Raw genomic sequence first — 14,326 nt, 5'->3', positions numbered from 1 at the left:
TCCTATCTATGCTATTGTGGAAATCCCACATGGTATCAGAGCTGGGGCAGAGAGTTGAGTTGAGGGAGAGTTACAAGCAAAAAACTTAAGAAAAAAAGCAATGATTTAATTTATCTGGTGAAAAAAAGGAGATTTTCAAAAGGAAAATTGGTATGGAAAAATGGTTCTCATTTTTATTTATTGTAAGTGCAAAAATTAATTTTGAGAGATTGTGATGAAGAAAAATGTTATGTTATGATGATGATGATGCAGATTATTAATTTGCATAATATGTTAGCTTGGTTGAAATGATGCTGAGGTTGATCTGCTAACAATGATAATACCACTGAAGATAGCAAACGATCAAAGATGTTGCTGATAAAGATTGTTATGCTTGATGTTTTCTAGTTTTTTTTCTTCTTTTTTTAATAGGTAAGGAGATTTTCATTGCTTAAACTTCAATTACATTAAATTTTTCTCTAATGAGATCTTCTAATCAACTGGGAATCATTTCTTCCCATCTGATTATACTAGTACTACTACTTACATTTTTGGAAAGTACATCAGCCACACTATTTGTGGCTCTGGAAATATAAGACACATCCCACTTGTTAGAAAATTTAAGCAATTCTAAACAATCCCTTATAATTGCATTGTTTGTCCATTTGATGGACCCAACTCTCCCTTTTAAAGTGTTAACAACATTAAGACAATCTCCTTGCAACTGCAGGTTTGTGATTTGCATTTTTTTTTTTTTTGCCATTTTAACTGCCTCCAATGCCGCCATTGCTTCTGCCTGCTCTTTATCCTCTGCTACTGATGGGATACCCTTTGCTCCAAGGATTGTACCTGTTGCATCGACCACTATTAGTCCAGATCCCATACATTTACTAGATTTATAATATGAAGTATCAAAATTTATTTAGTAAATGTATTTGGTGGTGTTGTCCATGGTACAACAATTCCATAACTGGTACTACTATTATGTTGAACAATCAATCTAGCTATGTTCTCCTTCCATTACTGCATTTCCTTTTTAATCAGTCTAACAATATTATCCACATTAAAGTTCACATTATCAAAATGTACAATACATCGTATCTTCCAAATATGCCATAAAATAAACCCTGCAGAAATTATCATATTCTGGTTAGGCACTCTAATTCCACCAGAATCATCATCAAACCAGCTAGATATCCATTTCTCTATTGTGAAGCCAGAAAATATACCTGCAAAACTTGGATCAGCAACATTCCAAATTTGGTTAGTGACAAGGAAATCCAATAATAAATGATCAATAGTTTCTCTAGAAGAGTGACAGAAAACACAATGACTCTCATCACCTATTGTATTCGTAAAGATTTTACTCTTAACAGGAAGACATTTATGCACACACTTCCAAAGGAAGTGTAGGACTTTTGGTGGCAGCACTAACTTCCATAATTATTTCCACGGAAAGGTTGCTGAAGTAATAGTAACACTACTATCATGTTTGTCAACTGCTTGATAAGAAGTTTTAACTGTAAATATTCCATTAGATGCAGGAATCCAAATGAGCCTGTCTTCACACCTTTTAAAGGTATTCCAATCCTACAGATATCACTCACCACGTCAGCATTAAAAAAAAGCATTCAAAATAATCATATCCCATTGATTACTATCGGGAATCATCAATTGGTTCACTGTTTCCATGTCAGCAGAACTAAATCTAGAAGAAAGCAATTGCATTATAAAAGGGACCCACCTATCTTTCCATATGGAAATTTTCCTCCCATCTCCTACTTCCCAACAATAGTGATTTCTAATGGTTTCTAGAACCTCGCACACTCCCTTCCAGACCCAAGAACCCTCAAGACTAGCATAATGCAAAGGATTATAATCTGGGAAATACTTATGCCTAAAAATTTGAACCCATAGTGCATCTTCCTCATGCAGCATTCTCCAGACTAGTTTAGCCAGGAGTGCTTGATTTAACTCGGTCGTTTTCTTTATGTTTAAACCCCTAGAGCTTTAGGTTTAGCAACACACTTCCAATTAATGAAATACCCACCTCTAGCACCAGGCTTTTTGTTCCACCAGAAGTTCTTTTGAATGCTATCTAGCCTATCTGTAAGTTTATTAGGCATCATAAAGACAACAAGATGATGTGAGGCTAAAGTACCTTAAACAGATTGAACCATGACTGTCCTAGATGGTTGATTTAGATTCTTACCTTTCCGGATTGCTAGTCTACCATAAAAGTTCTCCTCAAGATGTCCAAAAGTATCCATTTTGTTTTGCTAGATAAGAATGGGCACAACTAAATATTTATCTTTAAGAGCGAGAGTTTTTATATTGAGAATACCAACAATTTGGTTCTTGATGCTAGTATCCATTTCCGGGTTAAAAGCCATACCAGATTTATCTAGGTTAATAGTTTGACCTGAGAATTTAATGAATTCCTTAATGATACTATCTAAAGTCCTAGCACTACCAAGATTGGCCTTAGCAAATATCAGGCAGTCATCTGCAAAAAAAAAAGACTAACTGAGGGACCAGTTCTAGTGACTTTTATACTATGCAGAGAGTTATCTTGTTCAACTTTGAGTAACATTCTAAAAAACCAGTCCATACAAATGATGAAAAGGTAAGGTGACAAGGGATCTCCATGTCTAAGACCCCTTGTTGGATAGAAAACTTTACTTGGCGAGCCATTAAGAAAAACAAAATATGAAATAGTATAAATGCATTCATATATCATTGTACACCAATCTTCATGAAATCCTAATTTCCTAAGGATAGCAATCAGAAAATTCCATTCGATTCTATCAAAAGCCTTAGACATGTCTAATTTAACAGCCACAAGATATTTCTTAGTTCTGGTTTTCCTAATAGTGTCAACCATTTCATGAGCAATCACAATTATGTGTGATTTGTCTTGAAGCAAGGAATGCAGCTTGGTAAGGTCTAATAAAATTATCCATTACCACTTTAAGCCTAGATGCTAGTAATTTATTTATTATTTTATAAGCTACATTACTAAGAATTAAAGGTCTAAAATCCGCAGCATTCCTAGGTGAAGCATTCTTAGCGATTAACGAATAAAACTGTGATTTAGTTGTTTTAGTAAATGTTTGGAATGAAAGAAAGCATGAACCATCTTAACCATATCTTCACCTGTAACCTCCCACATTTTGATAGAATCCAGGGGGTAAGTATTCAGACCTGCTCATCTTAGAAAAATGATTCCTAAGCTCATGGGAAACACTATCCTTATCAGTAAGCCAAACACCGATATCAGATTGAAGAGATTCAATGTGAGTTCTTTTCTTTCTAAACTTAACTTTATCATGCATCCTATCGTCAAATGTCAAAACATTTTCTTTTGCTCTTTGCATATAGAAATCATTTTTCACATCATACAAAAAGTTAAGTCTCTTTTCCAGATCAACAATTATGTTCCTATTTTGATTATAATGAGCAGATCAATTGAGACAACAAAGAAATTTGAGATTGAATATCTCTAATTTGGGTATGGAAATTACCAAATTTATTGATATTCCAATCTTTAAGAATTCTCTTAACATTTTGCAATGACTTAGTAAATTTAAAAGCATGAGACCCATTTATGTTCACACTCCAATTTTATTTAATTAAATCAAAACAATTATTATCAAGAAACCAGCACTTGTTAAATCGATATAGCTTCCTATTAGGATTGTTATCTCTAGCACTAACAAAAAGAATATTTCAATGATCACTCCCATAAGGTATTAAATGATACACTACGCTATTAGGGTAATCCTCTGACCACTTATCATTACCAAGGGCTATATCTAATCTCTCCATGATTAAAGAGACATCATTCCTTCTATTACTCCAAGTATAAGGAGATCCTACGAAGGGAATATCATTAAGATTTAGGAAGTCCAAATGATTATTGACAACATCCAATACAGCTCGAGAAGGGTTGTTTCCACCTAATTTGTCTTCCTTTCTAGTTATGAAATTAAGATATCCAACTACTATCCAAGGGCACTTATAACCATTAGCTGGTCCATTGAGATACTCCCACTGATTCTTAACATCTTCATCATCCGAAGCGCCATACATACAAAAAATAAGAGATTTATGGTGAGTTTGTTTGCAGAATTTACCGTTTCCAGGAATTTATAATCTCATGGGATTAAAAGTTCTGGGGTTCATGTAAATTCCTTGTGTGTTTGGTAACTCAATTAATATTTCCTAGAATTTATAGAGTTTTCTTGTTTTAAAGTCTTTGTACCGTTTTCCATTACCCTCAAATCTTAAAATTGCATTTATATGGGATTTAGAGTTAAAAAAAGTGGGTCCATAAATCCCTTGGTAAGTTTTCCAGCAAATCTTAGCGGGGAGGAGTCGGACTCCATATGAAGGATTTGCTAGAAAACTGAATCCCGTAGGAAACGTGATTCCAAGGATTTGGACAACCAAACGTACAAACGGAAACGTAATTCTACCATATCCCTTGGACTCATAAATTCCACCTTTAAAATTCTACATCCAAACCCACCACAAGGACTCCTAGCCTTTAATTCAGTACGACAGATAATAAAATTCCTATTAGCATACACTATATCGATGTTTATACCATCCTTCCACAGTAGAAAGAGGCCACCAGAAATCCCAATAGGCTTAATATAAAAATAGTCATAAAACTCTAATCTTTGAGTGAATTTCAACACTTTACCTTCCTTATTCTTAGTTTCAGAAAGAAATACCAAATCAAGATCATTGGTAGTGATAAGATCACTTAAATGGTACCTAGTGTACTTGTTTTCAAACCCTTGTACATTCCAACTCAAAATCTTCATGTCTTGAGTAAAACTAATACCCTTTTTATGATTGCTAATAGATCTATTGAAGTTTAAAAAGAAAACCCTCTAAATAAATCAATTCAAAACAGTTGAAAGACTTTTCTGTAAACCGACTAAAAACATGCAATTTAAAAAGAGGAACCCTATTATGACCTAGAAAACAATTAATGAAATCAAGAGGATGCAACAGTTCAAATTTCAAAGCGTATATTCGACTTAAATTCAAATATTTAGTTGAGATTAAAATAAAAACCTTGTTTGCAGTTCCATCATGTGTTCCATTATTGAGATTTCCAAGAACATGTGTATCAAAATCTCCATCGCATCTCTACATCACCCTCCACGATTTGATTTGCAGTAGATCTCACAGAATCAGGATAATTCATCTCAGTGACCTCAATCTCCAAGTCTTCGGTTTCAGTATCCGTATTTTTCAATCGCTTTCTATTATTAAACCACTCTCCTTCTTGTGAAATATTTGGTTTTGTCGATGAAGATAAGGCACGATTCTTATTAAGGCACCCATATTCTTCTGCAATGACAGCCATGAACGCTTGGCCATCTGTATGATTTTGGCACCATTGGTAAAATTCCACTGGAGTATAGGCCACCACTTTGAGTTGGTTTTCATTTTCTTCACAGGTTGATGCGTTATGCTCTATCACAAAACATTCTTTATAGATTTTATGCGGCTGTTTTTTAAAATGATACCTCACCCAGTGCATTTTGTTAGATCTAGAAGTATATAGCCATCATCCTCTTTTAAGTGGTTTATCGAGATCCACTTTAACTCAAATGGTGATAAGCTTAGTACCACATGGTCTGCAGTTTTCTGGATCTACTTCTATCTTTTTCCCTATATCCTTGCATGTATCATCAACAACCTGAACATTAAGGTGTTCAAGAAGCAAATTTCTTAACTGGATACGCCAGATCTGGCTTGAGAATATATGGTCTTTGACTTCTTTTTGGTTATCATATTTTTGAACATCCATCATATGACCACCTACTGCACGGACCATTGGCGATGATGGTTTCACAAGATTCCACATAATTCAGTTTAAAGATATAAGTGTTGAGAGCCATAGCATTGATTTGAATGGGTTTGTGTCTTTTCCACATAGTAAGAGCATCATTTTTTATGTCAGTAAATTCAATGGTATCTTTTGGATCTTTGATATAGAGTTTGCCGAGTAAATTTGCTGACCAATCTTCAGCTGCATCATTCACTGTTTGAGAAGATGTAATTGATCTTAAAATAACACCCTGAGAGACAGCTAACCTCATTCTAGCCATGAGATTCCAAACAATCTCATTAGAAGATGAAACCATTAGATGCTTGACTGGAGGAATTTTATTGAATGATAACAATGGGCGAGTCTTTCAAGGTTGTGGTACTGGTCACTGTACGAAGGTTTTATATTCTTCTTATGAGCAAAGAATCCTCTGCAATTATGCACTAAGAAGATATTTTATTTCCTTAAAATTTGATAAAATTTTGGGTATAGCATATACTTATGAGCAGATGATTTTTGACACTCATCATTACCATATTTAGGAAAAACAACATTTATATGGGACCGACAGATTTTCCATTTTTGACTCTTTTGAAATTTAAACCTAAGAGCATCTCCAAGAGAAGGTGCAAAAAATCCTATGTGGATTTATTATTTAGTCCTTTAATTTATGGGGTCTAAACATAGAGTAAATATAGGACCTCAAATCTAAAAAAATCATCTCGAATTGTGAGAATTTCAATCCTTACAATTAAAAGAAAATTAGTTAAAAATATGACGTGGAGGTGCAACCGGAGGTGTAGATAACACTTTCTTGAACACCTTCATATTTAGTAATTGGTCCCTCATAACTTGTAGGACCCTACTGTTGGAGATGGATTTATGCCAAACGGGGGTCTAAAATCCTATGTGTCACTTAAAATAAATAAATCTACCCTCTACCGGAGATGCTCTAAGAGAGATACCTTGATTAACGCCTCAACCTATGATATTTTTGTAACCGTTTTTGAGAAAATGGGAAGCTGAAAAGAAGATGCAACGGTTCATGATACAACTGGTGAATCAGAAGTGCAAGAAGGGTGAAATTGCAGGAATGGAAGAACGATGGGGAGATATATACGATCAATACCACTAAGAATATTGAAACGAGAAATGCCCAATACTTTTTATTGTGAATAATGCACGACTGCGGGAAGAAGCACCACTGCTACCGACTTTGATTACACATTGATCTTAGATTCACGACTGATAATGATGATAGATAATAAAATTTTAAGAAGAATATTTGAATTATGGAAGAGTGTTGGAATTATAATTCAAATATTAGAATTTAGGATAATTATGTTTGATATTTGAATATTTTGACATTTGAATAATTGTTTGTTAAGTGTCCTAGTCTTTAGGAAAATACTAAACACGTTTAAATGCATGACTTAATTCCTACAATTTAGGATTTTGTTAGTAGTGGAAAAAAGATCTGAACTTTTTTCAAGTCACTAGCCTGAGTAATTATACTTGCCATTCAGCTAGACCTAAAAAAGCTCGTGATCTTTCTCATCCAGGCTGCAAAGCTGGGTCAACTTATGTGTTTAGTAACTCTAATTATATTATGCTTAATGCTGCTTTTAATATACTGTCTAAGAGCTTTGCTTACGCTCTGGTGTTATTTGACAAAACTGGGTCTATATGTAACTTTGCAGGAGGAACATGAAAGTGCTCTGATTCTGATGAGGCAGAAGCAAGAGCTTGCTGTGAAGCCACAAGATGGGCTAGAAACTCAGGAATAAACGACATCATCTTCCTCAATGACAATCTCAACGTTATTAATGGTATGAGGAGAGGAAATTTTGCTGCAAATTGGAGGTGTAAAGTTTCTATCGATAAAGCTCTGGACATCAACAATTCTTTTGCTTCTTCTTCTTACTTTTATGTTAAAAGTGATTGTAATTTCATGGCGGATAAAATCCCACATAAAGCCATCCTCAAATATACGGTCAAAAATTTCATAAATGGGACTGGATGGTTGCCGTCTACTGGGGTTCCATTTACTGCTGGTCTGGTGTAGTTACTTGAAGCTTTGTTATGTAGCTTAACAGGTTCTCTAGCACATTACTCTATTGCAATGAAATGAATGTTACTAAACAGTCTAAACTGAATGTTCATATTCAAGTTTCAGTTTCAGATACATAGCTTTTTCGAGAATATTGTCCCATGCTTTTAAGCTTTTAAAAATCTTCTCATCTTTGTCGAATGCTACTTGACTATCTCATGTAGGATAAGCTTCTTCTGGCAAGTCAGTCTTGTTTGGGCATCCGATCAGTCAGCGTCTTCCATTGGAGTTTGGAGTGCTGCCAAGAATAACATTCTAACTTAAGAAAATGGAGAGTTTTGGTTAGTCATTGCTATCTGTGTGTTAATGATGCAGAGAGTCTTCCTTGCATCTGTCATTCCCTATCACAGTAAAGCTGCTGCACGCACAAAAATCCTCTCATCTGTTACCAATTCCTGAAAGACAAAACAGCTTTTTAACAGGTTTCAGCCCATTCAGCTTCTAGTAAGTCAGTCTCAAGCCAATCTGATTCGTCTATATAACCAAAGAATTCATTTTTCTCTCCAACCAAAATTTAAACAGCTTCTCTCTCTGACTCTCTCCAACCAAATTATTCATCCTCTCATCTATTACCAATTCCTTACAAAATATTCACCCTAATTTTCCAGATTCATTTCTGAGTTTTGCTGCTTCTGTTTGCTTTTGAGATTGTTTTCTTATAGCCGTGATTCTCAATTCATTGTTGTCATTTTTGATTCTTAAGAAGGGAAATTAGGGTTTTCGAATTCGTTGTGTTCCAGTTGCTTCACCCGTGCAAGGTAATTTCTTTCAAGCTTTTCGACGTTCATTATTAGAGTTTTGAGCATTGCTATAGTTCCTCCACGTTTCTTTCTTTCCTTTTTTTTTTCTTTTTTTGGGTGTTTAAAGGGCTCTTTTCAATTGTAGACTTATCTGATTGTGTTCCCCATTTAACTAATGTGCGAACTATTCTACTGATTCTGGTGTTTAGGTTGTATTTTCAAACAAATAATTCAGTATAAACAAATACACGAGGGTGATCCAGATTAATGCCACAAAAATGAGAGTGTAGGTAACTAATTTCCAATTTATGGTATGAGGCATAACTAGATTTTGTTTCCCACGGCACAACCACCATTGTAACACTATTCATGTTCAACTTTTGGCTCTCGATAGTCAACTTTTGGCTCTCGATAGTTAACCATTGTGTAACTCAGATTGTTTTTAGTGACACCTTTTGAATTTTTCGTTGTTAGTCTTTATCTGTTCTAAGGTTTAATTGCCAATGCCAAAGTTAAAATTACTAATTGGAAATGAAGTTTAATTGTTTACTGTTCTAAGGTTTCGTATTGAGTACCCATGACTCCTGTTTACCAGCTTCAAGCTTCGTTTCCTGTGGTTGGATGCCCAGATTGTTCTAAGGTTTAATTGTTTCTATCTCCATATTGCTGGAATTGATATTTCGATATCGTAGTAGCTGAAGTTGTTTGGTGTCTGCGAATGTTGGAATAGTTCGAGTGAGAGTTGACTGAGAGCTAAATGCTATTACATTAGGGCCCAACTGACATATTTTATGAACTACAGTGACAATTATACAGTTGACTTTAGTCCTAAATCCTCAACCAAGCTAGACTTTAGTTCTAACTTATAAATTATAATATGTTAAGAGCCAAATGAACGTTTGTAATTTGTGTTGTCAGTCACATGAGTGACGCTTCTGCTGCTGTTAATCATTCCCTTTCACTTCGCGATATTTTTAAAATGGTTCAGTTAGAAGTGAATTTTAATCTTAACCTGAATCTCATATTGATTGCAAGTTTAATTTTACATATGTTTTGTTAATGATTAACCAAGAAACTAAATTAACTCTAAGTCTGATAGTGCAAGTGGTCATTGAGCTTCATTTGTTATCTCGTTTGTTGTAAATTTCTTTCTGAATCTTTTTGCTTTTCATGTTTTATGTTTAAGTTTTGTGGTATCCCCAATAAAAGGTTTATATCTGTTTCGGAAGGTAAGGCTTCTTAACAAGAGGAGATCGATAACTCTGCACAGAAATTCACCACCAACTCCAGGTCCGATGTTTCTTCTTCTTCATTTGTATTCCGTACTTTCTGATCATCTCTTGCGCTCTTCTGTTACCTTTTTGTTTAATAATTGTCTGTCAATGCTCTGTCATCCTTGAACTTAATTCGCTACTTTCTTCAGCTTGAGCTACTTCTTCAGTTTGGTAACTGTTCCATGCGATTTATGGGTTACTTCCTATGCATAGATTCTCTGAACCCACTTTAATTCTACAATGCGATTCATTTAATTTGATACAATGCCCTACTGTATATATTCTCATTGATCCATGTTATATGGCTGAAAGTGTAGTGGTTCACTTAATTCAACTGTATTCATTGAACTTATCACTGGAAGTGTTCAATCGATCAGTTCCTGCACGAACCATGTTGCATAACGTTTATCTCTATTATAAGCATATGGGTCGGATGCAGTATTAAGTCCTCTTTCAGTTGAATTATTTTTTGCTTTGACGATTTAATCTGTTGTTGGGTTGTCAGATGTTGTTAGGGTACAATTTTTTATACGAAGATCCTCTATTTTTAATCACTGTTATATGGTACAATCTTCTTTTTCCGTCGCTTTTTGTCATTGTGGTGGAAATGAATGAAGGCCGTAATCTGTTGGCCTCATTAAATGGCTTTTGGACATTGGGTTAACATGGTGGAGTTTATGTTATATGTCATGCATCATCCCATTCTCAAGTTCAACTAATGTTGTAAAAATATTTGACCAGTAACCTGCAATTTCTTTTTAGATGATGTAGTGCAAAAGTTAGAGAAGCTCCGCATTGTTTCACGGTAACATATACTGCTCTCTTTTAGCGGTTAAACTGAAAATGCTGTCAAAATGATTTCACAAACACCTTGGTTAGACTTCTAAAGTGATGCAAGTTTTTTCATTTACATGGTCTTGAATCTCTTGATTACAGAAACACTTCCTGAACAACCAGTGATCCTATTATCCAATGAGTTCGTTAAAAACAGAATCGTTTCCATATTCAGCCTTGGTCCTGTGTTCTGGTTTTGCATGAATTTTTAGGATGCTATATAGGAAGATTATACTGTGTAGGTGTAAATTGTGTCAACAATCTAGTTTTGTAACTTATCTCTTTTGTCTCTACAATCTATTTTTGTAGCCTCTCTCTTTAGTTGATGGGATGATAACTTATGGACAATGTATGTTTAGTACGGCAGAAACTGGAAGAAGAAAACACTAATTTTTCAGAGCCTTTTACATGAGGTTAAATCTGAACAAACAGATCATTTTGTTTAATCATCTGCTTGCACATATCATCTCATGACATATCAAGTTCCAGCGCCACCTAAGACTCCTTTGTCCCGAATCCAGAATGGTTTTCGTCTCATGCCTGGTAGGTTTCCTTAATTCTTCCACTAGTGTTTATTCGAGAAAAAGAAACAGGTTAGCTTAATCCAGCTATATAGACGTATATGAGCTCTGTTGTTACGCACATTATCTAAGATTTAGGATGCTACACTCTTAGTAGGATCTCTTGCAAACAACCGTTAGAGTCAGTCGAGAAAGAGTAGTTACTGGTTACTAGTTGCACCACTCTCGTGGATCCAAACACCTCATCTTCATTGTTGTTGTTCCAATTTCTTTAGGCGTTACTTTGCTTGCAGTTTGAGACTAGACCAGTTATTTATGTATATGTTTTCTCATCAGTGTTGCCTTTCGATATTATCTTCTTAGTCAATGATATGCCTTTTGCAGTGCAGCTAACAATTCACCTGTGAATACCCTGTTCTACAACCGCCACCAATGTCGGTGGCAGGTCAACCACATCTCCATGCCATGAATTCTTGTCTTTCTAGTTGTCAAGTGGTAAACGGAGTGTCTGCAACAGGATTCTTCACCCTATTCGAGTAAACTCTGGCAGTAAGTAAGAACTTGGTCACTTACTCTCTCATTGTGTTCCTTTACTGATTCTTACATCAAAGATTTGTACAGGTACCCCGAGAAGGCAATGTGTAGGTATGCTGACTTATTAGCTAAAGAGGCTAGATTAAGTTAGCAGTGTGTTCTGGGATCAACATGATCTTCCTGTATGATTATATATATTAAAAAATAAATAAAATAAGGTTTATTTATCAAATTTTGTTGTCTTAACTGTATTGTAAACAAACTAACAAAGCTAGTCTTACGGTGATAATTAACTTTTTATTTTTATTTATTTTTATTTTTTGAAGCAACTTCTTATAGATAATTAAGCATTTATTTTTATGACTGAATATGGTATATTTTATTGTAGAAAGAAAATGTATTAAAAGCAGCTAACCAACTTGGTCACCCGAGAGTCTTACAATGCTTTTCTTTTTCCAAAAGCACTTTCAAAACCTATACAGTATATGTCAATAATTTCTAAAACTAGTGTTCGCTAAAAAAATTTTTAAAGTGCTTTTTATCCAAAGTATTTCCCAAATTCCTCAACTTTTAAAAGAACACGCGATTGGGGGATACTTGAACTAATTGCGGATATAAATTACTTCCCCCAACCAATAGTGTCTGCTAAGGGGTGTTTTCTGGGGCGAAAGTACTAAAATATTGTTTGGTTAATTAAACACATTATGAAAAGACTATACTACGCTTACCACAAAATAAAATTTTAAAATCAAAGACAAAAATCAATATCCCCCGTTCATTCAAGTTTCAGCACTCGTCTTCCTCTTCTTAGGGTTTCGAAAAAAAAAATTCTTCATCTTCTTCATCGTTCACACCTTCGTTCTTCATCGTCGATTCAAAAATATCTTCGTCGATTACCCCAATCTATCTATAATCATGCCTCCTCGAAAGAATTCAAATGCCCAATCGAATTCAATATCGATTGTTCAACAAAAACAACAAGAAATAATCAATCAGATTGCCGAAGAAGAAGAAGAAGAGGAGGAGGAGGACAATCAACCTCTCGTAAACATGGCTTCTGTGAGAAGGTAAGTGGATTTGAATTAGTTTATAAGTGTTTGAATCGATTTACAACAGTGGGTTTAGGTTAGAATCGTGAACCCTAACTCAAACAGTTGAGTTTCAGTGAGTTCCGACATTCAAATTTGTATGAATACAATGCCGGTACTTAAGTACGACATTGAATTTAGGTTGAAGGAAATGCCGGTAGAGGGTTATGACATTGATTTTAGTATGAATGCTATGCCGGTATTGAGTTACTGAAACACCTGAAACTGAATGTTTTGTCCCGGCATTGATTTTATGTTGAATACAATGCCGATAGTCTGTCACGACATTGATTCAAATTTATTCGATTTTGCCGGCAGTCCACTTTTAGTATACACGAAAACCCTAGGAAATTTTTATCAATACCGGCATAGAATTTAGGTTGAATACGATGCCGGTACCAGGTTACTGCATGGATATGAATTCTTACGTCTATGCCGGTAGTGCTCTATTTATACACAGAAACTTCTTAGGAATTACCTAAGACTACCGACACGTTCTACAATTATTCCACAATGTCGGTACCTTGTCCCGGCACAATGGTTTTGTTAAATGCCAATGCCATTTTTTGGTCCCGACATTGTATTCCTGAATCAATGTCGGTACTGATGATTGTATGTCGTTTTTTGGTATATCTATACTGGCATTAATTATGAAAGTGAGTTGCGTTTATTCATTTAGTGTGTCTTTTGATATAGGGCTAGAGCCAAGGAAACTAACAAAGGAAAAACTAAAGATGCTGGCATTAAGAAAAGAAAGAAGGACGGTCTTGGTACTCCTCAGTATCTGCCTCCTCGAGGGAGAGAACAAGGTCGCAACAAGCGTTTGGAGGCATCTACAAGAGGGGAAAAATGGGAGAGTGGTGACCGTAGTCGACTCGTAATCCGTGAACCTACTGGAACAGTTGAGCACAATGAGCCAGATGATGAGCCAGATGAAAAAGAAAGTGAGGAGGAAGATAATGAGGTTGAACCAAGTCAATTAGAAACCCAAATCCAAGTTTTAGAGGAAGATGGTGGGAAAAGTCAAAAACCAACACAAGGCAAAGGCAAAGTAAAATTCAAAGGTTCGCACATTCCTCGTACTAATGACATGATACCTGACCTTTATCGTGGTAAAATTTGGGGTGAAGCTGACGATCCGGGAATGCTATTTGGCTACAAGGACACGTGGACTCATACTATCTATCAAACCTATGTAAGAATTTTTTTATCTTGTGCATATGTTTTTGTTTTTTATTTATGTAAAATCTCTTAATCGTGTTATTTCCTAATTGTAGGATCATAAGAAGGATGTGTGTGTTTGCCGAAACCAAGCCGCGTCTCATTGGGATTTGTCTGAGGAACGTGAAGAGGTCGAAACATTAGTAAGGGAGTCTGGTCTATATTTTTTGGTAC

At 35.2% G+C, this 14,326-nt stretch overlaps 1 protein-coding gene and 1 long non-coding RNA gene across 11 annotated transcripts; one reads left to right on the top strand and one right to left on the bottom strand.

Moving 5' to 3' along the window:
- Positions 1-399: 399 nt before the first annotated feature.
- LOC113331601 lies at positions 400-5,666 on the bottom strand. Of its 7 annotated transcripts, XR_003351065.1 has the most exons (4): positions 5,068-5,658; positions 1,323-1,569; positions 1,209-1,216; positions 400-828 (listed from the first exon to the last, which is right to left on the bottom strand). XR_003351065.1 is itself a non-coding variant. In XM_026578298.1 (3 exons), the coding sequence occupies exons 1-3, from the start codon at positions 5,133-5,135 to the stop codon at positions 476-478; spliced, it is 429 nt and encodes a 142-aa protein (XP_026434083.1). In that variant the 5' UTR covers positions 5,136-5,666; the 3' UTR covers positions 400-475. The 7 variants fall into 7 exon arrangements, 1 of the variants encoding a protein (XP_026434083.1); XR_003351064.1 differs by lacking the exon at positions 1,209-1,216 and having other exon boundaries at positions 5,068-5,657; XM_026578298.1 differs by lacking the exon at positions 1,323-1,569 and having other exon boundaries at positions 5,068-5,666.
- Positions 5,667-8,465: 2,799 nt separating this feature from the next.
- Positions 8,466-12,075, top strand: LOC113331627. 4 transcript variants are annotated; one of them, XR_003351082.1, is made up of 5 exons: positions 8,466-8,698; positions 9,867-9,970; positions 11,098-11,331; positions 11,699-11,858; positions 11,931-12,075. It is a non-coding gene; the product is annotated as an uncharacterized LOC113331627 (long non-coding RNA). The 4 variants fall into 4 exon arrangements; XR_003351079.1 differs by having other exon boundaries at positions 11,694-11,858; XR_003351080.1 differs by having other exon boundaries at positions 11,694-11,862.
- The last annotated feature ends 2,251 nt before the right edge of the window (positions 12,076-14,326 follow it).

Source organism: Papaver somniferum, unplaced genomic scaffold, assembly GCF_003573695.1.
Source record: "Papaver somniferum cultivar HN1 unplaced genomic scaffold, ASM357369v1 unplaced-scaffold_125, whole genome shotgun sequence".
Lineage (NCBI taxonomy): Eukaryota > Viridiplantae > Streptophyta > Magnoliopsida > Ranunculales > Papaveraceae > Papaver > Papaver somniferum.
The sequence above is the reverse complement of the archived record's forward strand: the minus strand, read 5'-3'. Positions and strand labels throughout refer to the sequence as shown.

Excerpts from the sequence above, each read along its gene's own strand:
- LOC113331601 (XM_026578298.1), bottom strand. The coding sequence starts at position 5,135 with ATGGAGATTTTGATACACATGTTCTTGGAAATCTCAATAATGGAACAC.